Source organism: Zosterops lateralis, assembly GCF_965231275.1.
Source record: "Zosterops lateralis genome assembly, chromosome: 3".
NCBI classification, from domain to species: domain Eukaryota; kingdom Metazoa; phylum Chordata; class Aves; order Passeriformes; family Zosteropidae; genus Zosterops; species Zosterops lateralis.
Genome location: NC_139764.1, coordinates 107,810,758 through 107,837,512, shown reverse-complemented (window position 1 = coordinate 107,837,512; position 26,755 = coordinate 107,810,758). Strand labels below are relative to the sequence as shown.

At 41.3% G+C, this 26,755-nt stretch overlaps 2 protein-coding genes and 1 long non-coding RNA gene across 4 annotated transcripts in view; 2 read left to right on the top strand and 1 right to left on the bottom strand.

Moving 5' to 3' along the window:
• The window catches only part of CD2AP (CD2 associated protein), a 76,766-nt gene extending 72,523 nt beyond the window's left edge, over positions 1-4,243 (top strand). For both annotated transcript variants that reach the window (XM_083857203.1, XM_083857204.1), the window contains 2 exons: positions 694-757; positions 1,932-4,243. In XM_083857203.1, coding sequence (XP_083713329.1) covers positions 694-757; positions 1,932-1,973 — 106 coding nt within the window. In that variant the 3' untranslated portion in view covers positions 1,974-4,243. The remainder of the gene's footprint in view (positions 1-693; positions 758-1,931) is intronic.
• The window catches only part of LOC310906932, a 226,187-nt gene that overhangs the window by 196,441 nt on the left and 2,991 nt on the right, over positions 1-26,755 (bottom strand). The window lies entirely within an intron of this gene.
• On the top strand, positions 8,194-18,351 carry ADGRF4 (adhesion G protein-coupled receptor F4). The gene is made up of 9 exons (XM_083857863.1): positions 8,194-8,276; positions 9,840-9,941; positions 10,305-10,341; positions 10,472-10,632; positions 11,628-11,879; positions 12,618-13,982; positions 14,853-14,894; positions 15,011-15,075; positions 17,315-18,351. Exons 2-9 carry the CDS (start codon positions 9,864-9,866, stop codon positions 17,388-17,390), a joined length of 2,076 nt encoding a protein of 691 aa, XP_083713989.1. The 5' UTR covers positions 8,194-8,276; positions 9,840-9,863; the 3' UTR covers positions 17,391-18,351.

Here is a 26,755-nt window from a genome sequence, read left to right as displayed (position 1 = left end):
CTTCAATGCCAAACTTTAAAATTAGAAAGCTATTCTGTGCTAATAACACATTAATACAAATTAATAAATTGATGTATTCAGATATTTTCTATTGAAATTGATCCTACTAAATGTTCTATATACATACAAATTTGATGTCAGAGAATTTTTGGAATTTGTACACATTTTTTCCTTCCTACTTTGCTCTCCTGCATCCATTACATCATCTTTTTGAAAGTTTTTCTTAAACAGTCTGTGCTTTCATTGTAAGGAAAAGTAGTTAATTTTTTGTGGTAAAGCACATGTGCAGGCCTTGTGTAACACTGTGCACAAGTACTTGTAGTATTGACATGACTGGTAGGAACCTTAAATTCTAAGTAATTTATTCTCTGTGTAGAATTAGTCAGGTTATTTTAGGTTATTTTAGCTTGAATTCAACTTTAAATTTTAAATAACAGCACAAACTTTTAAGTAGCCTCCTTAAAACTGGGACTAAAAACTAGGGATAGGTGAATAGCAGTAGGTAAAAAGTGTTGAGTGATGGTGGATATTTGTGGTCTAACAGATGTGAGTAACAATTCACTGGTGGGGTATAGGACTTGTTTTGTGAATCCTACTTGTAAAATTTAAACAAGGCCTGTGCATCCTTGTCTTCAGTAATGTGAAGTTTCTTTCTCCCCTTCTAACTTCTGTTTCTAACTTAACTACTATCAGGAGAGAACTGGAAAAACTAAAGAAGGATTTGGAAGAAGAGAAGCAGTTGCGAAGCAATCTGGAGGTAACGTCATTTCTTTGGGAGGGCGTGGGGAGGTTAGGGGTGTGTAGGCTTTGTTCTGGGATTTTTTTATGTCACAAGAAAGTCTTAACAAACCTGTTCAGTCTCTTTTTGTGTTGCTGTTTTATTTTGTGATTGAATGAATGCCTCATGAGGTATTTGGATGTATAAAGAAGATCCAAGTTCAGCTTTCTTTTCTGGAATATTATTTGTAACAATCAGTGTGGGTGCTGGGATGGGAGTTCAGTTTAGTATTGCTGGATTCTGCTCTTTGTTAGAAATATGTCCAACTGGACAAGTTCCAAGAGAGACAGTTAATACTTTACATTTATAAGATTGAAAGACTTATTTAATTTAGGTAATCAAAAGAAAAACAGGGCAAAAGTAAACTTCTCTAAATTTTTGATTAATTGTTTAAATATTAAGTGTGGATGACTTGCCAAAAGAACAGAATGCATCTGAAAAATTTCCTTATGAATGAACACCACTCCTCAATTTACTGATAAAGAGCACTACCTGCAGTGCAATATGATGCCATTAAGTAGTTCCTAGGATGAGCTCATTGTAGGAAATTATTTCAGTCTGGTACAAGAGGGCATTTTATTTTTGCCATGGTACACCTTGCTGGCTACAAAGCTACTTGAGACACATGAGAGAAACTTCTGGTGAGTCTCTTTTTAATGTGACTCTAAAACAATCAGTGAAGAAGCCTTCAAACATGCAGAGAAGATGAAGAGGATGTAACTCCAGGTGTCCTCCAAATCCATTTCAAGAAATACAAATTTAATCCAGGCAGAGTTTTGCATGAAAGGCTGTTTTAGGAAGTCACTCTATCAGGTGATGGTGCAGCATTACATGTCAGGTGATTCCATAACCCACCTTTGACTTCTTTTTTCAGAGACAGTTTATGCAGATAAACTGATTTATAAGACAGATTTTAATTTAAAAAAAAAAAAAAAATTACCAGAACTGTTGTCAAATTTTTAATCATTTAAAGTTCTTGTTTATTTAGCAATACATTGATACAAAATCAGTTGTAAATACTGAGCTGTCAGATGCTTCTATGGTGCAATATTAAGTGTCTTTGAAATGTAAAGGTTATAACTTTGGTGAAAGCTCTGAAGATTTTATAGGAACATTAATACTGACTTTCTTTTCAAAATGTCCATTTTTTCAGCTTGAAATAGAAAAATTGAAGAAAGCAGTGATGTCTACATGAGACAGCTATGGACTCAATGTTTTTAACTCGCCAGGAATTCAAAGCTGAACACAAGGAGAACTGACTCTTATTTCATTATAATGGATGCTGGTGTTTCTAAAGAAAAAATATAGTAAAAAAAAAAGGAATATAGTCTTATATTCAGAGAGATAAGAAAACAAAAAAGAATAATGGTGTAATTTTTTTGCCAATATAAAAGAGGCCTTATTTCTTACTGTGCTGGAATTGCAGACCTTATTTTTTTTGGTTTGCTTGAAAATACTACTGAATCTGTATAGAAAGGAGAAGGAATTCTTAATAGATTTTTATTGAATACCTGTAGCTTAATTTTTAAAGAGATCTATACTATAAATAAGGTGATCTGTCTTTGCAACTAATCTGTAAAATAGTCTGTTGGAAGGGATGGAATAACTGTATCGTAATTGTAGTCACTACTTTTCCCCTACATGCAAAAAAAGGGAATTTATGATATTTGTATAATTTTGGCAGTCTTACCCAGGGTTATGCTGTTGTGCCTGTCTGCAGTGAGAATATTAATACCATGCTGTTCATAAGTTGAGTAATGAGATAGGAATTTGTTAGTGCAATGAAGCAGGTGAAACTCCTATGCATTGTAGAAAGATGGAATGATCTAATCCGAATAGTTCAGCAGAACGGTTTGTCACTTGCACTATTGGATTAAAAAGGGATTTAAGACTGAATCATGGAATCATGACAAAATTAACTGTTAAACCACAAAATGCAAGGAATACAGAAACAAAGCGAGAGTCCAGTCTTGTCTTAACCTGTTGTGCCTAAAATATTACAGTGTACAGCATGAAAGAGTAAAGCTTAAGTCACAGCATCTGTACTTCTGTGTCTCTAAAGTCATCAGTCTTTGTAGTGGTTCAAGTATGCATCCTGATCTGTTTTTACAATAGTCAGGTTTTGTTTATAATATATCTCCAAATAAATCCCTTTGGAACTTTGATACTCTCAGAAGCTCTCAATATTTATATATTTATGCCATAAACTTTCTCAGTATATTGCGTACCTCTACGCTTAGTAACATCTTTGTATTTTAGTGAGTGATTGGAACAATTGTTTTGACATCGTGGTGCAGGTGTCCAAGATGGTGTCTTTATGGAAAAGAAGTTGAGATCTTGTGGATTACCATTATCTTTAACCCCTGGGCTCAAAACTTGCACCAGAATAATACACAAATAATATGCAAAGTGATGGGAGACAATGGTATTTATTGCTGTCTTTGTCTGATAAGAATTAAAAAACATACAGCTATAGAAAGCCAGTCAAATTCATTAGTTCTGTTAATCAGCTCATCTCCTTTTGGTCTGCTATGATTTAAAAGACACAAACATGCCACATAGTTTGGCAACTTCACCAATAAAATAAGTAATTAAACTTTTTTCATGGGAATAGTCATAAATATAGTAATTATTCAGTATGTCACTTTTTCAAGTGACATGGAAGTGTTACTTCTTGAGAGTAATACCACACTGTGGGATTCTTCCACAGTTGATGTGTCATAAAGTACCAACATCAGAAAGTCAGTTTGGGAATGTTTGTCCATTACTGGTCCAAATAGTTCATGAAATCTCATTGAAATCTGATCAATATACTATGCAGGTATTGAGCAATATTTGCTAGTCAAATTGCTAGTAAGCTGATTCACTCTTAATGCTTTTAACCTTGAATTGCCCAAGTGCATCACAAATGAATTGAGGAATCATGTGCTTCTCGTCAGATGCTAAACTCTTGCCTGGAATTCATACCTGTAAAGCAGGTGATGAAAAACAAGAATTGAGCCTAATGGAGGACCCAGTTTTGTTATACAAGCTCTTCACTGTGATTGGAGCACGAAACAAATCTTTGAAGGGGTTGCTCTGCAGAAATTGTGCCTGTGTGTGAGCTTGCAGAGGATGAACAGAACAAGACAATCAGTTAAAGCCACGAATGAAAGGTGTTTGTTATTTAATGGCCTTTGTTCGCTATAGCAATAAATGACCCAAGTGCAATGACTTGATTGAATAAACCCTCCTTTAAAAGTCGCTGCTATGAGTATTTGTAGCCATAAGGAAGTTGCCCTGATGTGTGTCTGTCTTGTCTTCAGCTAGTGTTATGTCCTGGAATGGAGGGGGAGAGGGTAATGGTTCTGGAGACATTCCACAGTACAAGTTCCTAAGAACAGTGTGCTTCACTGACTTGTCTACTGGTGCTGTAAAATGATGCATGCTATCCAAACTCAGCAAATAAAATGAGTATAAAAACTTCTTCAGGTGTCTGCTCAGTTCTGTTCAGGAGTGTTTTGGATGCCATTAAATTCTTTGCAAGGAGGAGTATGAGGAGGTGGAAGCAAAGTATTTATAGTAGTCCCCTTTTAAAGTTTCCAGATTTCCATTTACTCAGTGGGATGCTCTGGCTCCTGACTATCAGGGTGGCTTAGGATCCAAACAGTTGGAAAGCTCAGTTTTCCTTTGCAAACATACCTGGGAATCTTTAACTTCTCAGTATCTATTCATAGTTCCTCTTTTTCCTCTTGGCCTGTATTGAACTGACCTTACTGTGCATCTTCAGAGGCTTTAAGATCCATATTGCCGCTCAGCAGCATGGAAAAATGCATGTTTGAATCCCTTCTTAAGTATATAGTGAAGAACTGAAGACTGAGGGTATGACATGTTTAATAGGGATATGGAAGAGGGAAAAGGCACATGAAGAACAGAACAGTAGAAGGGCATTTTTAAACTACCAGGTTTTCATTCAGTCTTATGATTCTCTAAAAATCTTTAGGTTGCACACAAGGTATAGTTAAAAAAAACCAAAATTACAGGTCTACTTTAATTTTTTCCACAGAGATTAATTTTTTCATTAATATTCATGGAAGTGAATTTCTGACAGAAACTTGTGATTATTGCAAGGTTTGAATTGTATAGCAAAGTATCTGTTGGACTTTTAAATAAATACCTTGTATTCATTAAGTTAGCACGAGTCTGTTTTTAATACTTTCCAAAGGAAATGGTAAACCCAGGTTTGCACAGCTGCCTTTGGGCATCTCTAAAAGTTGCCTGAGATGTTTCTGATCTCTGAGAAAGCAAGTGGTGAGCACAGCATCGAAGAAGTTGGTTGCAGATCTTGGGTAATTGGATTTTGCAAGCGCTGGGAAGACAAACCCCTCCCTGTGTGTGCCTGAGGAATGCAAAACAACCCCAACCAGCTTGTAAAGCGTGAGACTGATGCTGCTGGGGTCAGGGTTTGGAGTGCCCTTTGTTGGGAGTCATGGTTTCAATCTCTTTCCAAGCCCCCTGGGAGCCCAGATTCACACAGCTTCCTTCTCGGAGAAGCTTGTGGGCTGCAGGATGCTGGACTTTGTGTCCTTCAGAGAACTCTTACATTGAGGAGGTGTTGAGAATTAGGGGCCATTCAGTTTTGCCATCACAGTTCAGGGAGTGTGTAGAAGCACAGCTCCAGGTGACACGGGCAAGAAGCCTTTTGAAACATGTCCATACCTTGACATAATACAATTCTTAGCCTTTCTTACTTCAAAGTATTTTTTTTAATTGATCTCTATCTGGTATTGTATCAGGTACAAGTAATTTAACCTTCCCAGGTGGGTTGTGTTGGCTGTGCTTGATTGTGCCTGGCTGAATTCCTACTTGATGCTGATGTGAGGCTGGCTGTATCAAAGCAAAACAGTAAATAATACCTATCTTTAGGTTAGAACTGGAGATATGCCTGTTACTGAGGACTGGATGGAGTTGTGACAGCAGACAAAATGACAGGAAACATATAAGCTCCTGACTAACACACTGCAGGAATGTAGAAAGAAAACTTAGTGACCTGAGGTCTTCCAAGTCAGTCCTTTGTGAAGGAGTGTTAGGAATTGCTCTTCTGTAGTGATAAACTACTTGGTGTAAATTTCTGGCTATTGGAAATCTGGCTCTCGGAGGTGAGGTGATATTTAGAGAACCAACAGTGACTGTGGCACAAGGTTCAGCAGATAACTGTCACCCTTTATGATGGGATAGCCCTGAAGAAAAGGTTATTATTTGCCTATTGAGCTTTTTAGCTGCCCAAGATGCTGCCAGTAGTGTGCTCTTGACTAGATTTTGATCATTAATGTTTTGAGGTCTTTATGAGATTGTTCAGAGAAGTTGAGGATGCCCCATCCCTGGAAGTGTTCAAGAACAGGTTGGAAGGGGCTTAAAGGAACCTGGGACAGTGGAAGGTGTCCCTGCCCATGGCAGGGGGTTGGAACTGGGTGGTCTTTAAGGCCTCTTCCAAACCAAACCATTCCATAATTCTATGAAATACAGGAGGGCAGAAGCTGCTGCCTGCACCAACCCCACAGGTGTGACTCATCCCTGTGGACTCCTGGCACAGGTGGAGATCCGGCAGGTTTGTGGGCGTGTTTGTAACGTGTTTTGTCATTTTGCAGTAACACCTTCATCTGCAGGTTCCTCAGCCTTAATCCAGTCGGGCAAGGAAGGAAGCAGCTGCTGCCCAACATTATTTCTTCATGGGAAAACTCCAAGTGAATCGGAGCACCCAGGCAGGGCTGGGTAAGACTGAGAGTGAGACTGGGGCAGGATGGCAGCAGATGAGTGGTTAGACAGTCACATATGAGACCTTGGGGAACCCTGGCTGGGTTAACTTGGCTCACAGTGTTCCCCAGACTTCTGAAAACGGTGAGTACTTCCACAGAACAGCATTATTCCAGAGCTGCTGGAGAATTACCAGTGGTCTGTGAAATTGGTTCATTCATAATCTAAAATACATTTAATTGCTAAGGCTGTCTTTACTTGGCACTTCTTTCCTTAGTTTTATATTCTCTTTACATCTGTGAAAATAACTAGATATTTTAATTAACCTTTTTTTTTTCTCCAGTAGTTTTGTAATTGGTCTTTAATCAGTGTTGTCAATTTTAAGAAAATTTGCAGTTTTCTTATGACTTTATATAAAGATTACTCTCCTCTTAGACCTTGCTTCACTTAAAGCTACACTTTCCAGCTGTGATTCCTTTAAAAGTGCAACTAACACCATTCTAAATAATCAAGAGCTTTACTTTTTATCCTTGGGTGACTATGTGAACACTAAAGTTTCCTGGTCGAGCCTTAACTTGCTGGGTAGCAATATCAGGTTATCATGTTATGGTGATTTTTTGAGTTTTAAGCAAGCCACGTGGGCATTCAAGCCCTAAAACCGATAGATCAGGTTCTATAATAATGGGTTTAATACTTCAAATAAAAGTTAAAGTTGCAAGTTTGTAGCATTTGGGAAAATATATTTCTCTAGCAAATTGTTGCAAGGTTGGTATAAATCTTATTTTGGTAAAAAATATGCTTGTAATTTTTTTGTGCAAGACACCTTTCCCTATAAAGTTAACTTTAGTTTGTTTTCTGGAGTAGTGGAGAGGGGAGAGAGGTAACTCAGGTGATGAAGGGCCCTTTAAGCAGAGAGTTTGGGTCCAGCACTGGGGGGGTGTAACTCTCATAGTTGTCATTGTTTGGACAGATCCCTCTGTTTGCTGTGCCCATGTGGGGCCAGATTGCTGGGCAGTGCATCCTGCCAGTAGTTAAAATCAAGAATGTGCTTGGGATAGAGGAAAGGAGGATAGTTCTGTAGAATTTTACAAAGTACTTCAATTTTATACCAACAGGAGACAGAGAGTAAGGGATTTGAACGGAAGGCTGTGAGCATTAACCAACATAGGGATTAATTTTTAAATTCATGATCAGTACTTTTTGTGGTTTTTTTTTTTTTTTGCTTTTTTAAGAGACCTTTGCTCTCTGCAACCACTGCCCATCCACTCTCTCCTTGCTCTTTCACTTCTGTTGAGGGCTTTGAAATGAACTGGAGAAGGAGGATCATCAGATGGTGACAATCTCCTGAGCTGGGTGTGGATGTGTCCCCTTACTAGAAAGTCCTTTTCCCATGAGAGGGTATTGGCACCTCAGCTGCTTATCTATCTGTGTCCTGATGGAACAGAAACCTCTGGAACAGAGGAGTATCAGGCTTACAGCTTCTTACAAAGACGGGTTATTGGCGGTAGATGGTTTATGATAAGAGATAAATCATCCTCTCTCTGTTTATGCTTTCATGTGGCCCAGTGTCACTACACCCATGTTTTTTCCTAAAGTAACAGTGACTTGTTGCTGTGTTACTTGTTTTGCCCCAAGTTTCTCCAGCTGCACAGGGGTTGCCTTGGCAGGTTGTTGCAGTGCTGGGACTGGGTGGTTTCCAAGATGAGTCAAACAATGCAGCTGAGCGAGCTCAGTTGTTTCACTGCTGGCAGGGGCCAATGTCTTGGTGAGACTGAGATACTTGGAGATGTCCCAGATTTTTGCCTCACTCACAGGTAACAGCCCTAGGTGGAGTTGCACCTATGATTAAATACAAAATGAATGTGAATTAATTAATGGTGAGCTCAAGGATTCCGAGCTGTGAAATGGAATTAGGGTTCTGAGCTCACAATAAGCATTTAATGACTGCAGAAATGAGAAAAGAGTTCAGTGCAGCCTTTCACCCCAAACCTGCAGGTGTTTCCCAGCCACCCCCCCTTCTTTGGTAAAATTAATCTGAATATTCTGCTTCAATACTCCTGATCCATTTTATTTCCTTAGAAGAGCTAGTGGCTGCTAGCTTTTAACCCAGAAAATGCTTTTCATATTAACAGCTGAATTCAGAGACTGGCATGAGGTTCTCCTTAAGCACTACCTTAGAAATTCAGTGCATTAGTTGAACTCTTACTTTTATGGTAATTTCATGATTAAGTAATAAACCTCCAGATCTAAAAACATAACACAGTGGACAAACATCACAGATGAAAGGGGCAGCCAGCTGGGTGCCTGGGCCTTTGATGCTGTCAGATGGGAGAGCCTGGAGCCTCTGCCTGGGAAAACACATCTCTGCTCTCCCAGTGCAGGACTCCTTCTGCTTCTGATCAGCATCATCTGTGCTGATCAGTACATGTCAGGGGGAAAAAACTGAGGGGCTCCTCTAAAGGCATGGTAATTTCATGAGGTTTTTCATGTTGCCTTCTCTTGAGATCCAGCTGTTGTCCTGTTTTGCCACTGTGCATTTGCTTCTTGCTTTAGTGATTTAGCTCATTGACTTTTATGTATTTTATTTTTGATTTTTTAAAATTAAGTTAATCTACTTATGCTTGTGGTGATAGAAGATCTCAGTGGTGCTAATGTCTCAATTCTTCTGAACCCACAGCAGCTGTTGCTTTTGCCTTGGACATGTCTAACATCTAATCATCAGATTTGATGTATCACATTGTTTTTCCTTCATTCCCTTTGCTGGATTATTTTTCTCCAACAAATATGCCTGTAACAAGTTGCATCCCAGGATGTTTAGCTTTTATTAATGACTGTGGGAAATGTCATGGAGGGAATAGAAGTCTGAATCCCTCTGCAAAGGAAATAACTCTTCCCTCTGGCTCTTGTTTATCATATTTTGATTTCTGGGTCCTGAGTGCCCACGTTTCCTACTCACATGGCAGGAGCTGCCCAGGGAGAGCAGAGCATTGAACTCAGTGGAGATGAGCCTGTCTTAAATCACTTCAAAAGGGACCCACAGGCTGAACTGCTTTAATAAGCTTCCAGCTTGCAGTTTACAGTAAATTATTAATGCAGTGACTTTTAATGTTGAACCTTTTTTTTTTTTTTTTTTTTTTTTTTTAAAGAAAAGATTCACAAGTCATTCTCAGTAAAGGTAACAAATGATGAATGCCTGAAAATCACCTTGCAAGCCCAGTAAGGACAGTCTCTGGCATAGGTTTTGCTACTTTTTTGCTAGTAAGTAATCAGACAGTTTTCAAAAAGTGGAAACAGAGATGTTTAAACTTCTTTAACTTCTTTCTTCCAGGAGGAAATCAGCAAATGAGTGGTGATGGATGTGAGGGTAATCCACTGCCTGCTCCTTTGGGCTGCACACTTCTTCCTGGCTGCGCCACACACCACTCCCGGGGTAAGTTTCACTAGACCAGCTCAAATTCCCATCAAATGACCATTTCCAGGAATGGGACAACCACAGCCTCTCTGGACAGCCTGTGCCAGTGTCTCACCACCCTCATCTTAAGCAACTTTCTCATCTGAGATCCTGTGCATGAGCTCAGAGTGTCACTTCAGTAGCAGGGTCCAACTGAAGGCTTCATATAAAGAGGCAGACTTTAAGTAGAGAGTTCTCAGTTGGTCTGTATGAGCAAAGGGCCACAAGCTCTGGACCTCAAAAGGACTATTTTCTTCTTGAAACCCCTTCTGGTTTGTACCAAGGAGTCATCTTACTTATTTACATAAACATTCACTCATTGTTCCACTTCTTATTTTTCAGGTTCTCCGTAACAAATCAAAGACTGGTGATGAGCAAGGTACAGTGCCTTGGTTAATGCTTTGTGAGATGTTATCAGTTATCAATACTTTACACCCCTGATGCTCAATCATGGACCATGGTATGCTGTCTTTGACCTTGTAAGAGTGTCTGCTTGGTTTATTTTCCAGATATCTGTATAAATCTTGTTCCTTGCCAAGACAATGGAGCAATCTGTATTCAGCCTTGCTCTCCCTCCTTCCACGGGGAGACAAGTTTTGTCTGTGAAGACAGAAAGTGGCACATGTTGTCAGATGCTTGTGCAAACCTGGATGTTCAGTCCCTTTTTCAGGTGAGGTTGCTGTTGTGCACCTACTTTGGCATGTGCTTGTAACTTCTTGCAAAGACAGACCCTCCTTCCATGTGCTTTCAGTCTTGAGCAAAGGGAGATAGGATCCTACAACACAGAATACTTTGATAATAGGCTCTGACTACATGGAATCAAAGAATTGTTTAGGTGTGAAAAGGCCTCTAAGATCATTGAGTGAAACCATTAGCCCAGCCACCACCATTTCACTGCTGAACCACATCCTCAAGTGCCACCTCCACACCTGTTTGGAGCATGTCCAGGGATTGTGATTCCATTACTCCCCTGGGCAGGCTGTCCCAATGCCTGACTACCCTTCCAGAAATTTTTCCTAATGTCCAATCTAAATCTCCTTTGATGTGTCTTGAGACCATGTCCTCTTGTCCTGTCACTTGTTGCCTGTAAGAAGAGCCTGACTCCCACCTCACTATTACCTCATTTCAGGTAGTTATGAAGTGATAAGACCTCCCTCGAGCCTCCTTTTTTCCAGACTGAACATTCCCAGATCCCTCAGCCACTCCTCATCAGCCTTTGCTGTAGTTCTTTCACAATCTTAAATCAGGTGATAGGAAATAGATTTGGGAGATTCTTGTGTGGAAACATAATTCAGAAATGAAGTTGCCTTGTTCACTTGGCTGGTGTTCCTCACATGGATCTAAACCAAGATAAGAACACAGTAGGATGAAACTGAGGAAAGAAAAACACCAATGTGTGTCATAATCAAAGATTTATGACAAAATCTCCTCTGCTGCAAGATCCTTAATCAAGTCACTTCAAGAATAAGACACTGCATTTAGTTCTTGCTCCTTCCTTCACGTGTGTAGTATAACCATGATATTCCTCTCAGGTGAGCTTTGGTCCTGGGTTTCAGTTCATCTGGCACCTTCTCTGCACTCCCAGCTCTGCATCTCTTGCCTAGTTGTAGCGGCTTCATTTTCATTCTTTTCATTGATTGTCTCAAATCTATTTCCTCCCTCCAGAGGATATCCCAAAGTGAATTCCTCCCATGCTCTGCAGAACACAGTGGAGGAGGAAAGCCAAGCCATGGGAAGCCTGCAGATGGAGCAAAACATTTTGGTGCTGGGAATCAGAGCTGTCAAGCTGATTTTTCATGCATCATCCCAGATATCCTGTCTTCACCAGCCATCCCAGGAAACATTGCTGATATAGTGGAATTGCTAAAGAAGATTTCCCAGCTGCTATCAGCAAATGTCACTAGAGGAAAAATGCTGGTACTTACTTTTATTTGGTTTGGGAGGTGCTTCTGGGCTTCAGGGAGCATCCACAAGTATTTTGTCTTTATGCCCACTGACCAATGAAGTGCTGTATGCAGGTCACATGGAGATCACCTGGAAGGAGTTTCCAGATGAGATATTTTGTTGTCAGAAAAACTTTTTGACTTATTCATGTATGATGAAAGTAGACTGTGGAATTAAATTTCTTTAAAAGCAAAGGTTTTCAGGAAGTGTTGTTATATGCATGGGATAACAGTACAAGGAAGAATTAATTTCTAAAGTATGACACTGTAGGGAAGGCAGCCCTGGGGGTGCTGACCTGCAGCTGTGTTGTCATGTGGTGTACAACAACAGCTGAGATCTTTCCCTGATGAACTCAGAAATCAGAGAGAGGGAGAAGAAATACAGAGTGGGTGGTAAAAATCTGCACTGTGTAAAAGTCCTGCACTGTGGGTCAGCATCTGGAATAGAACTAGGGTGTCCTTTTTGCTTTATATTTACTTCTCCAATCACCTTTTGATGTAGGTTATGAAGAGGATAGGACAATTCTAGTAATGAGATGTTTGAGTTTGACTGGGATGGATCATGGTAACATATTCATTGTCAAAAGGATTATTCCTTTTATAGAAATTACTCATTAATTAAATGAGCCTTTTTGGAAGCCCTGCCAAGAGAATAATATTTAGTTTCTTCTAACATAAAACAAATAAATTCTATTTTGCTTGTTTTTTTCAGACCTACAGCAGGATAGCAAACCACATTCTGAACAGCTCCATCATTTCCAACTGGGCTTTTGTAAAGGACAGAAATGCTGGTTCAATATTACTGGACTCAGTGAATTCATTTGCTGAGAATCTTCTTCTAAGAAATGGGTCAGAAAGTATCCAGGAGCCCTTCATCGCTACCAAAGGCTACAGCATACACAGAAACACTTCAGGAAAGAGCTTTGACTTCTCCATGGAGTTCAATAGCACAGACAATATCACTGGACACGTGGTGATTCCAGGAGAAGAGTTCCTGAGGTTACCTAGGGCTTCCAAAGCCATCAGCGTCGCGTTTCCAACGCTCGGAGCCGTCCTAGAGACCAACCAGCTGGACCCCGCTGTGGTGAACGGGATGGTGCTGTCGGTGTCACTGCCAGAGGAGCTCCAGAACATTCTGCTCACCTTTGAGAAGCTGAACAAGCTGGAGCAGGCGGGGGCTCAGTGCGTGGGGTGGCACTCGGCCGAGCGGCGCTGGGATCCCGGGCCGTGCGCGGTGCGCGCCCACAATGTCACCGCTGTGGTTTGTGCCTGCGCCCACCAGCGCCGCACACACAGATCCTTCTCCATCCTGATGGCCCCTGCTGCCCCACGGAGCTCGGTGCTGGATTACCTCACACGGGTGGGCCTGGGCCTGTCCATTTTCAGCCTGGTGTTCTGCCTGGTCATTGAGGCTGTGGTGTGGCACCACGTCACCAAAACTGAGATAACCTACATGCGCCACTTCTGCCTGGTGAACATCGCTGCCTCGCTTCTGGTCGCTGATGTCCTGTTCATCCTGGCAGCCATTGTGCACAATGCAGCCCTGAACTACCAGCTCTGCGTGGCAGCCACTTTTTTCCTTCACTTTTTCTATCTTGCCCTGTTTTTTTGGATGTTTACCCTGGGCCTCTTGATTCTCTATGGATTATTATTTATTTTTTTTAAGGTAACAAGATCTGTTTTCCTAGCTGCAGCATTCTCTATTGGGTATGGGTGTCCCTTGGTCATATCTATCCTCACTGTTGCTATTACTGAACCGAAAAATGGGTATTTAAGGAGTGGAGCCTGCTGGCTCAATTGGTATGAGACAAAAGCTCTTTTGGCCTTTGTTGTACCTGCCCTGAGCATCATTGTTATGAATCTCATTGTGGTGTTCGTGGTTGTGGTGAAGACTGGGAGATCCTCCGTTGGAGACGGCTGCAAGTCCCAAGATTTGAGCAGCATGATCCGGGTCAGCAAAAACGTTGCCCTTCTGACACCTCTGCTGGGCCTCACGTGGGGGTTTGGATTAGCCACAATCATCGACAGCCGCTCTCTGGCCTTCCACATCGTGTTTGCGCTGCTGAACGCCTTCCAGGTAAACTCTGGGACACTGGGAGTGCTGTGTATGCTCAGACCTTGAGCCTGGCATAAAGTACCAGCTCAAAGAGGGGCTGGCAGCAGGTGGGCTGTGTGAAAAGCAGGATCTCAGCTTTCCCTTCCACTCGGTGCTTTCCCATGGTACACACGAGGCATCCCAGGTTGGTGTTTTAGGTGCAGGTGGGTAATGGGACAAGCTGGTCTGGTTTGAAGTGTGATAAAGAATCAACCCCATGATTAATTTCTGATTAACACCAGTTAATGTCCATAGCTGCAAAGATGTCTGATCCTTATCAATAAACAATTACACAGAAAATTCTCCCTTCCAGTGAAGATGACACTGGCACAGGTTTCCCAGAGAAGCTGTGGATGCCTCATCCCTGGGAATGTTCAGGACTGGGCTGGATGGGGCTCTGAGCAACCTGGTGTGGTGGAAAGTGTCCCTGCCCATGGCAGGGGGCTGGAACTCAATGTCCTTTAAGGTTAATTCCAACCTAAACCATTCCATTCCATAACTGATTCCATGGTTTTGATTAACTCCTCAGCCTAAACACCCAGTGTTAGCTGATGCTCTGCTGCACACCCAGTCTGCCTTAGCTCTTCCGGGCTCAGGCTGCACTGAGTGGGTTGAGAAAGTCCTGATTTGTTACACATCAGTCCAGTTCATATTCAGCATTAAGACAGGTTATATCCATGCCTGATGTTCCTAGAGAGCCTGCATGACCTGGGTGGATAAACCCATTTTGTGCATTGCTCTCACGTGAATCACAGGGGATGAGATCTCTCCTTAATGAAAAGACATCTAGAAATACTTAAGAAATATCCTGTGGTTATGCTGGTTTTGTTAACTGGTTTTGTAATTTCTTAGGGATTCTTCATCCTGTTGTTTGGGACTCTTCTGGACAGAAAGGTACTTATTCTGGATTATATGGATATTTTCTACACCTTGAGAAACTGGTGTAGAAAATATTTATATTCTAATTTTTAAAATATTTACATTTTAATATTTTTTATTTAAATCTGCAGACAAGAGAAGCCTTAAGGATGCACTGCCTTTCATCAAGGCGAAAGTGGGGTCTAGAAAAGGTAAAGTTTATTTATTTTCCCATTAATGGCTGATTTTACCAATTTACAAACCTTATTTGTATGTCAGAAGAATGGAATCACCCACTGCATCTTACACCATGTAACATTTTTCAAATCTAAATTCTTGCTGAAGGACACACAGATATCTCAAAAGTCTGCTCAGGATATTAAACTTCTAAATATCAGAAGTGGCACTCGATAGATTTTTGTGACTTCTACATAACCTACAGCTGTGGTTAAAAAGTCAAAAATGCTATTTCAATCTAATCTCTTCACCTGCAGATGTCAAAGCCCTTTAGGTCGACAGTGCCAATAACTTTTTTTTCCCCCATATGTAAATTAGATTTACTTTAAGGTCAGTCAATAAGGAAGGAATAGAATTAGGAATCATAATTCCCAATATAATGACCTGTTTGCTGCTTTCACAAAAATATGGATATGCATGGCAGAAAGGCTGCTTTAGGATGTCAGAGGATTGTTATGTTTTCATCTGAGGGATGGAAACCCCTCAGAGCCCAGTCAGTGTGTTTGGTGCTAATTGATGTGCACTCATGAGAGCTTGAGGTTCTTTTAAATATCAGAACAATGTATTAAAAGATATGTTTTAACCTTAAGGAAACAAACTGTGTTTTAGCAGCTTCATTCAAAAACTGGCAGAATTGAATCATTGACATCACTGAGTTGGTGTTTCCTATCTCTGTTTGAAAACTTTTGTCTGTTGTTCTTAGATTTCTTTTTGGTTCCAAGGCTTTAGGGGCTTCACACAATATTTATAAAAGGGAGTCCCTTTAGATGTCTCAAAAATACCTGCAGTGTTTTTGCTGTCTGCCAAAAGAAACTCTGCCAGCCCAGTTTGCACATGGGAAAAAATAATTTCTTTGCTGTTTTTCCAGTCTATTACTCAGTTATGATCCTTGTATTGAAAGCTGTAGAGGGGCTTCCAGTGATGTGTGTTCAAATGTATGTGCTTTGTGGTGGGAAAATAGAGGGGTTAAAGCAGCTGTTCCTCCTCTCTGGAAACAGCATTTGGGTCATTTGGGGCAGGAGAGACTGTGCAGCTTTGAGATTACAATTCTTCTATAGATCCAGGAAGATCCAATAAAGATGTTTCACATCTCGTCAGGCATTAGGTCAGGATTGAAAGCTTGAAAGTTAAAATTCTCTCAAGACACCATCAGTATAGTAGTTTGGAAACAACAGATTTGCAAATATCACTAATCCCATGACTCAGCAACATTTGATAAAAATATTGAGTGATCTCACTGGGCAAAACTTGATTTGGAAACCATGGCTGTGTGTGCCTAGGAATTTGGGTCGATGTCGTCACTCACCTGGGTGGAAGAAACCACGTGTAGGTGTTTTTACTGTGGCACAACAGAGGGGAAAGATGTGAGTCATCCACTTTTGTAAACTTGGGTGTAAACATGGAGTTTGACTCACTAGAGCTGGAGAAGTTTGTCACACCTGAGATGGTTGTTTAAAAGAAAAGAAAAGAAAAGTCTTGTTTCAGAGAGGTTCAGAACCACAGGATTGTTTAGGTTGGAAAAGACCTCTAAGGTTAAGTCCGACCATGAACCCAGCACTGCCAAACCCACAACTAAACCATGTCCCCAAGGGTCACATCTATGTGACTTTTTGTACCTCCAGAGAGGATGACTCCACCACTGCCCTGGGCAGCCTGTTCCAATAGTTGACAACTCTTTCAGTGAAGGAATTGTTCCTAATATCCAATCTAAATCCCCCTGGCACAAGTTGAGACCATTTCCTTTTGTTTTTGTTGCTTGTTACGTGAGAAAAGAGCCTGACCCCCACCTGGCTATCCCCTCCTGTCAGGGAGTTGTGCAGAGCCATGAGGTTCCCCCTGAGCCTCCTTTTCTCCAGGCTGAGCCCCTTTCCCAGCTCCCTCAGCTGCTCCTCCTCAGACTTGTGCTCCAGACCCTTCCCCAGCTCCGTTCCCTTCTCTGGAAATGTTCCAGCCCCTCAATGTCTCTCTTGAAGTTGAAGGGCCCAACATGGAACTGTGGATCCAGGGGTTTAATCTGGTCAGTGTCAAACACTGGAAGGGTGATGCAGAGTCTTGCTTCAGGTCTCTGAGTTTCCCCAGACCTGCAGAAGCCTTTCCTGTAAGTCACATTTTAAGGTGACCATCTTAAGGTGTTTCCCACAGGATGCTGTGAAATGAACTCTCCACCTCCACAGATGATTCTTGTAATCCGACCTGATTGTTTTCCCTCCTAGTCCTAGCAGGAGACTGTTGTCTTCAGTGGATCTGACCAGTGGGAAGAAAAGGAGCACTTCTTGCAGAGAGTTGCTGGTTTGAGGGGAGCTGAAGAGCCTGACCAGCTCAGAGCATGGACAGCACTGTCTGGGAGCACAACCACGGGAAGCATCATGAAAACCAGAAGAGAAAAGGCCCTGAACCTGCTGCCAGGAGCAGGAAACCATCAGTGTTGCTGCAGCCCTTGGAGTAAACATGCTGAAACATAAAACTTGTTTCTCACCTTTGTGAAAACTGCTGTGAGGAGAGTTTGTCCTCATTTGCCATTTCAGTGCTTCAGTGTCTTTTGTACTGTGGTTTTTTCTCTTTTTTTTTTCTTTTTTTGGCAGTGCAATAAGAAGGTGTACAGTACGTGGAGCTGTCCTAAAATTATTTAATTTTTCATGTGGTGTACAAATGCTGAGCATTATATAGCTGACTTTGGCTGTCTTTTGAGCAAAAACTGATTCTATTTGTTGCTAGTGTATTCATCATTTCCATTTGTCCTCCCAGACTGATGGACAACCTTGTTTCTGCATTGCAGCTGTTCTCTCCCTCCCAATATTTGTTGTCTCCATCTCACTACTTGTGTGTCAGAGGAATTGTATAAAACCCTTTTCTGATCTGTCAGGACAGAATTTTCATTCTTTTCCCTGTCCTGCAGGACAATGACAGAGGTAAACAAGAAAGAGGATGCTGCAAATAATCAGTTTCCCCTATTAGACGTGGGAAAGCAAGCAGAGCTGAATCAAATGGATGGATGGATATAATGTCCTAATAAAGGAGTTTATTTCTCCATGTGAGGTGGGGTATCTGGTTTAATTTGAAAATCTGTCCTTGTTTTGAGAAACCCTTTCTAATGAAGGCTTTGATAGAAGCATTACTAACTCTTGTCAGGATAAATTGATGGTTTCAAATGAAAATAAAGCTGAAATTTTGTCATTGTTTCTAACAAGTGGTATTTATCCTTCTCTACCAAAAATGTAGATAAATGCCCTGTAGTATTACCTCAAGTCAGAAGTCACTTAAACCCAAGTGGCTTCACATACATTTGAAATATAGAAGATTTAAACAAAATAACAGTTTAATGTTATCAACAAGCCTTTACTGAAGAAGGAGAAAATGCCCTGGCATGGCAAAACCCACAGCCAGATGTTCTGGTGGGAGAAGCTGAGAAGAGTCTGGAGGGCAGAGCTGTGCCTGGGCCATGGGGCATTCCTTGTCCTCAGGACTTTGTTGCTTCGTCTCCTCTCCTCTTTCCTCATAAATTCTGATCTTGTTACAGGAGCCCACCCCTGCTCCTTTCACACAGCCCATCTGCACTTTGGAGAGCTTTATTCAAATAGAGGTAAAATTGGGTCTGTGTGCTGCTGTAACAAATTTTAAAATACTATTGCCTCAAGGTCTGCTTCTTGGTGTCATTTTATTAATGAAATGATTGGATTATTTTATGGCACCTGAAAATTTAAGAAGATTTGCCAGAACCCAGCAGCTGCCCTCCTCTCACAGGTGTGCATATTAAACTAGTCTGTTAAAGAGTGGAATTTATGGATGGTCTCAAGTGAGCCTTCCTTTATTATACAGACCCCTTCCAGAATCCCAGGAAATTCAGCAGTCTTACCCTAGCACAAGCACCATGAAAGGAATCTCTTTCATCTGCTGTTTATCAAAGGCTGTTTGAAGCTTATTTTCAGCACCTGGCACATATCAGTGTTTTCCCCTGTGTTTTATGGTCATTTAGGTATTTAAAAATAACAGGGGTAGGGGAGCTTTACAGAGAACCAGCTCATGGTCCAGGATGAGGAGGAGCACTGAACTTCTATTTTTAATACCCCAAACTTAAACTGTGCAGGAGCATTTCATGAATAAATATATTTGAGGGGTGAAAGCTGTAGCTGTCCTTCGTGGAGTGTAAACTGGTATTTCTCTGAATGCCACGGGCTGACAGCCCAGCTTTAATTGCAGCTTAGGAGAGGGAATCACCAGGGCTGGAATTCTGCCAGTTTCACAAATTATCTGTGTAGCAACAGCTCAATAATGTCAGTGTTGTGTGGGACAGTTGGACTCCTTGGTGTGCAGGAGCTGAATTGGAGCTGTTCCATCCTGGTTGCCAAAGTGGTGAGACCTGAAAACCTCCAGTGCCCTCCTTGCCAAGGTGTCATAGCTCCTTGCACATCCCACTCCTTTCCATGGGCTCACAGCATTGGCCAAGCATGTGCTACACAAACAGGGTCTGGAGGGCCATGTCCTTCCACACTGAAGTCTCATTTCAGGGGCACAGCACATTTTGGGACATGCAGTACTGTTTCACCTCCTGCCCCGCAGTGAGGATGTTTCTAAAACCCTTGGTGGATGTGCTCCCAGGAAAGGGCCCCTTGGGAGCACCATCTCCTTTTCTGGCTCATTTCAGTGGTTTTGTTTTTAGGCCAACAGCATGATGGGAATATATTTTTAGCACAGAACTCTGTGAATACCATCCAGTCAAATTTCTAAACTCACCAGTATTCCCCTTCCCTGCCTCCCCCAGGTCAGATATCCTGTCTGTATCCTGCAGGCAGGGCAATGCTGATTATGTAGTTTACAGTTTCTAACATATTCGGTATTATAAAGCAGATTTTTTTTGTTTTCATTCTCTCAAGGGGGGCCTCATCAATATCAAATTGATACTGGTGCATGGGAAGTTCCAGCTGAACTTGAGGCAGAACTTTTCTGTGCAGTGGGTGAGCAATGAGAACTGAATGTTCAGAGGGGGTCTGGAGTCTCCCTCACTGGAGATATTCCAGAACGATCTGGACACAATCCTGTTCAATGTCCTCTGGGATGATGCTTGAGTAAGAATGTTGGACCAGATGACCCCACTGTGGTCCCATCCAGCCTGACCCATTCTGTGATTCTGTAGAATGCCATTGGAGTTGTTTAGAGTTTTAACTTCCCTGTTAGATTTTAATGTAATAAAATCTTTCCATGGTTTTTCTCTGAACACTGTGGTTGGAGGTGTTTTTCCTTCAGTTAAGTTCTATCTGGACACAACAGAGAGCCCTTTCTAATGGTGTAAAGCTTGTGAACATGTTTAGATGCCACCTGTGTTTCAGATCACTGTGGCTGGACACTCTGAGTTCCTTCAGGCCCCTCAGTTTCCCACTGTGTCTGAAACCCAGCCTGGCTCCAGTGACACCCTGGGGCTGCTTCAGGCTTTGGGAAAAGGTTCATGTCCCTTCTGATCTGACAAAAATAGTTCATCTGTCACTAATTACTGCAGCCATGTGCTAAGGCTGTTCTTTTTCACAAGTGGAAAACATAATCTGAGGTCTATTTATTTACTTAACTGCAGCCAGTCATTGGAATGACACTTTTATTTGCTCAGCAGTGCTAAACTTGAAAAGCCCTGTGCTCTCTTGCTTACTTAAGCATCAATCTTTAATTATAGCTGTTCAACCCCCATCTAAGATGTATGTGCACCCTTTGGGTACTCTTGTTTCGGGTTCAGACCAGTAATAAATCATCTCTTTGGGCTGTTTGAGGATTAAGTGTTGAACAATGGATTGATTAGCAAGATCATTCCAACCCTTGGGCAGTGCAAGTTTGAGTTTTATAATGTAATTCCTAGTCAAGCTGCAGCATCTCTGGGCAGGGAACAGGCAGACTGGTGGAAGATGGAGCTATATTTAGCTTGAGTTTGGCTTTAAATACCCTTGTTTAAGAAGGGTAAGTTAATAGAGGAGTGAGTGTTTTGAGAAGCAGTAAGTTTTCCTTACCCTGGTGTTGCTAAACAGACTTGCAGCAAACACTAATTACTGGGCTCTGTGCAGTGGTTTGAGGGCAGATCCCCAGCCTGTAAAATGGTCCCTGGTGACCTCAACACTTGATCCCTGTCCCAGGCTGTCCTTCCCACTGCAGTATTGATAGAAATGGGAATTTATGGGGTTAGAGGTGGCCCTCTCCTGGCAGAGCTCTCTGGAAAAAGCAGCTGGGCACTTTCAGTATACCTGCATTGATGCCAACCTTTTTAATACACCCCACTGCTCATCAGTAGTGTCTTTGGCTCACATCCTTGCTCTTAGAGTGTTTATCTTCCCCCAGAAATGCCCCTGATGTCTGATGTCAACATTTCATCCTGACTTTTTGTGTTACAAAGGAGCAGGACTGGGCTTGGGGTAGCCCTGGCCTATTTAAATCCCATCAAATCCCTCATCCTGCTCTGTGCCTTTCTGCTGTTTCCACAGTAAATGATCCATTTTCTCCTGGGTAATGACAATTACTCATGCAATCCTTGTTTCTGTCGTGCTGCAGCTGAAAATCTCCCACATTGCTGAGATGGCTGGGTTGGGAGCCCTGGGACAGCCTGGATTTCTCCTACATTTTTACAAAACATTATCTTAATCCCTGCTGGCTGCAGGGAGCCCAGGGGATTCATCTGTGCTGCTGGAGAGGTGCAGCAGAAATCCCCTGGTTATCTGCTGTGCCTCAAGCACAGGCACTGCAGGGCAGAGCAGGGATGGGGCCCTGGAACAGGGGATTTTGACTCCTTTATCAATAAGCTGTAAAGCTCCTGGGGTATAATGCGTGTCAGGCTCTGTCAAAAGATCTGTTGAAGACAAGACTGGAAGGCTGACTTTGAAGTGTGCTGAGTAGCACTAAAATTCCCTTTAAAACCAGCTGCCAAGCCCTAAGTGGCTTGAAAATGTCTGCTTTGGGGGAAAGGCTCACTGATACTTTTTTAAAGCTTTTATATTCTAATCCAGAAGTAACTGCTGAGATTAACCAGAGGCTTCTCTTCTCTTATGTGATCAAACCAACTTTCAATCTTCTTTTGATAAATTGACCTGTCTTTTCCCTTTCAGAAGAGGAGTTGTTGTATTGAATTTGTATTGATTTCCATTTTTGGTAGCAAACAGAACAATTAATTTAGTACACAAATGCACCCATCAGCTTACAAGCTGTGTTAAAAGTAATAGGAATTTAGGTCTTCTTCCTATAATGGATGTGTGTGAAAACCTGCAAGGAAAAAGGAGCTCTCCCAGGTGATCTGGAGTGCTGCAGCTGTTTTGGCAGCAGCAGAAGGCAGCCCCTATGGAGGATCCTTCACTGTGGGGTGTTTATTGCGAATAAACATGCCAAATGTGATGCTCCTAATGAATGTGTGTTTTCTTTTTTCTAAAGGAATGCTTCCTGTATTGCTGGTTAAAATCTTAAATTAGAACCATAGAATGGTTTGGGTTGGAAGGGACCTTAAAGATAATTTAATTTCATCCCCCTGCCATGGGCAGGGACACCTTCCACTATCCCAGGTTGCTCCAAGCCCCATTCAGCCTGGCCTGGAACACTTCCAGGGATGGAGCAGCACAGCTTCTCTGGGAAACCTGTTCCTGTGTCTCAGTACCCTCACAATAAATAATTTCTTCCTAATATCCAATCTAAATTTTCCCGCTTTCAGTTTGTACCCATTACTCCTTGTCCTGCCACTGCAGTTTCTGAAAAGGAGGTCTCCACACAACCTTTTCTTCTTGCACAATTACTGTTAGTTAATAATTTTGTGTCATTCTGGTTATGTTGCCTCTGGTGAAAGGTGACTGAAAGACACCAATTCAATGAGTTTTGAGGAAGCTTTTGCCTCTGAAATATCCTGGGGAGGGTCAGTCTGTCTCAGGTTGCACATCTCTGTAGCAGCTTTGGATAAAGATTATGATTTTGTTTTCTCTAACATGTTTCTCAGTGTATTAAGTTTTTTTGTTTGGTTTTTTTTTTTTTTTTTTTTTTTTTTTTTTTAAGTAAGGAGTTATAAAGGTAGAACGTGGTAGATTTATTCTTTGGCTTTATCACCACACTTAAAAGTGTGTATAGGTATGCACATGTATCAAAATATACTGCACAGCCTCTGTGCAGTAAAAAATACATCTCTTCATGCAGTGTCAACGGTGGCTGTGCCTGGAATAATTTATTTTTGTTAATGTCTTTATACAGCCTTGCATATGTAGAGTCATTTAAAATAAATCACTGAAATTTAAGCAAAATGCTTTTGATAGGATTAAAATTTCCCAGTTTGTGGCCAGCAGCAAAGATTTGGTATCTGTTAGAGCTTGTATGGCTGGGGCTCCAGAACAATGCACTCATCTAAGGAAGAGGAGGAAAAACAAATTAATTTTTTTTTTAATTTTAGTTCAAAGATACATGCAGTAGCTTCTCAGAGAGGCTGAGGTAAAGGCAAAAAGTTTTTGCCTAAAGGCAGACTGAAGGATTTTAAAGATGGAAATTCTGTGGAAAATACAGAAATATGAAAGCAATATGGAATAGAATAAAATAAAGTCCTTTTGCTTACAAAGAAGTCACAACTTTTGGTTAAAAAACCTAAACGCTTTAGAGATTTGCTCTTTTATTATAAGCAAAAAGGGAATTTTCTGGGAGGAGCAGAAGGATCCTTTGCCCCTTCAAAATGGTCCAGCAAAAGAATTGGAAACAATCGCATGATGAGGAGTCAGTGAAAATAATTTATTTGTCTCTTTTGACAGTGTTGAGTTTGAGATGAAAATCTGTTTTTGACTTCTTATTCTGTATTTCCTGACTGTAGTGTGGACCCAACACTGGCTGCTCTTCCTCTTTTGTTTGCTGCTTTCTGTCAGGACCTTTGTGATAGATTTTCAGATGGGCTGTGGTTTTAGATTCTTCTCAGTTCTCAGCTTGTTTACTCAATGTACTCAGTGCAGAGCTGAAAACCATCTCTGAAATGCATTTTGTTTTGCTCAGTGTGAGCTGAACACCTTTGGAAATAGGTGGCCTGACTTTCTATCACACAGAAAACACTATGTGTTCTCCAGCCTTGTGTAGTCCCATATGGAGCCAAGGAGGAGCCCGGGCCAGGCTGAGCATTCCCTGCTCAGGTAGCAGCCCCCAGGTGAAACTTTGGGCTCCTTGCGTGACCTGGATAAAAGCATTTTATATAAAAGTCAAAGTCATCCTGCTCAGCACATTCACACTTTCTTTCTCCTGACAAGGCAGACTCTGAAGGTGCAAATCTAATGGAATCTGTCGTTTTAATGTCATAGATTTTCACCCTCTCATCAGTGTGAGCACAGGCCCGTGGGGAATTTGCAGTGTGAGCTCTGAGCTCTCCATCCTGTGAAGAACCTCATTTGTTAACCAGAGCCAGCTGCACAAAGCAAATCCAAAAGGCAGTGGTTTTTTTAAACCACAAAATTATATATTCAAAGGAATAATACCCACAAATGCACAAACTTGTTCTCTTTATTGACCAACTCCTAAACCAAATAACAGGTTTTTCACCCCTGAGTCTGTGACATAATCTTAAATATTTTTTTCAGGTATTAACAATTTTGAAGATGAATTGGAGATCTACATAGTCTCAGATCCTATGGAGGTTCTTGCAGAAGTCTATAAGAAAAATACAGGGAGTGTGTAAAACAATTCTCCATCTCACTGAGCCCAGCTCCTCACAGGAGTAGTGTAGCAGAAAGCACGCATGAGATTATTAAATACAGCCCATTCCCACTAATTTATAATCACTTCCTGTATCTCTGTGTGCAGCAAAATAATCCATCCTCACTGCTAAGCACCTCCTACATACCCAAATATATCAGGAGTAATGCCAGCAAGCACCAGCCCTTTCTGTGATGCTGTTGGTAGGAAAAATCTTGTAAATTCAGCCATGTTTTACTGGGAACTTTCAGAAACTTCAGATACCTGCATTTGGATTTTTATTTTCTGTAAATATTGACCTAACTATTTAAAGCAAAGGTGAGGGATGAAGTGAAGACCTCCAGTCACTCAGGCAAAAAATTCCCCCAGCCTTCTATCTGCACCTTGCCATCATCTCCCTGGGACTCTCAAACAGGTTATTGCCTTTTCCCACAGGGAAATTTCAAGGAAATGGAGTAATTTGCAACTGGAGGCATTTGCAGCTGAATGCTTTCCTCAGCTTCTGTCCCTCCCTCAGCTCTCAGGCACACTGTGCAGCATTCCATGAGCAAAATGCAACTGCCCTGGAAAAAAATCCATGTCTGTCTTTTCCTGCTGGAGCAGTTAGCCAGGAGATGCTCCAGAGCATCACTGCATGATTCCCATGGGCAGGCTGGGCACTGTCAGGATCTGCTGGCACCATGGGAGGGGTCAGAGATGGGCTGGGAGAAGGAAGAGAAAGGAAGTCCTGGATCATCTGCACAAGAAACAACATGGCCAGTATATGTGGATTTGTTAATTTTTGGTGTGGATGCTGTCTGGGGCAAGTCATGAGTCTTCTTTCTGTATTTATCTGTACCTTTCTATATACTGATTAAAATTTCTAAAAATGACAGAGCAACAAGTGGATGAAAGTGGAATTCTATTCTCATTTCATTGCATCCCATATTTTATGGAAGAAGATGGGGTTCTTTCATGAACACTTGGTTAAGCACTTTATGGAAACAGTAAGTCAGCATTCTCCCTATGAAATCTTTCATTTCCAGATTTACTTGCTACCAGAACTTGGCTCATGTACAGTTGTACCACAGACTGTAAATACAACACAAATACCAAATGTCATCTGCAGTTCTGCTCCTTGTGTTATGGGCAAGCATGAGGAGATGTTTTACAAGGCCAGTCCATCTTCACTCAATTTTCTTCCCCAATCCCTCTATTTGTTCCAGGCTCTTTCCACATGGAGTAACTGAGACCACTTTGGTACCTGTCTGACTGGAGCTTTAACTGAAATTTAGCCAAAGTGTGTCTAATCTAAAAAAATGCCCATAACACACATTAGAATTAATTCACAACCCTCCCAATTCCTCCATGTTTGATACATTTGTCCCTTTTTCTTAGTATTAAAACACAGTTCTGCTGATTTGCCTCTGGAACTAAATGTACTCTCAGAAAACCCTTTTTTCTTAACCAGTTTTCTAGATTTTTCTGTGCTATTTGGGATTTTTAAAAGTACTCTGTCATTGGAGCTGGCTGTTGCATTCTAAGATGTAATCACAGCTAGAAAAAGGTTGAAAGAATTCTTTAGGCAGAATAATGGAAACCTCTTTTTGACTTGGCAAGTTAATGCACAATATTTCACCTTTGCACATGTACAATGGCTACATCAGCTGAACATTTTATGCTGTTGGTATTTGTTTTCATTAGAAATGTGAGGTGATGTGACTTCTCTTATTATTATCTGATTTCTCTTTGGGGGAAAATGTCAGTGTGACCTGATTAAATTAACATTCTTGAGACAATTTCGGGCTGTGAACTTTTCTCAGAAAAAAATCACCCTTATGTGCTGATCATCTTGAACTTTAGCATGAATTAGGCATCGACTAATTTTGCTGGCAAATTGTTAATTAAGAAAAACCCTAAATTATGCCTTGCAAAGCTGTTAAAAGCCAATCACAAAAGTATAAACAAATCTCTCTTTCTTTTAGGGTTCTCTATGAAGACTTGTGAACAGTAATCTT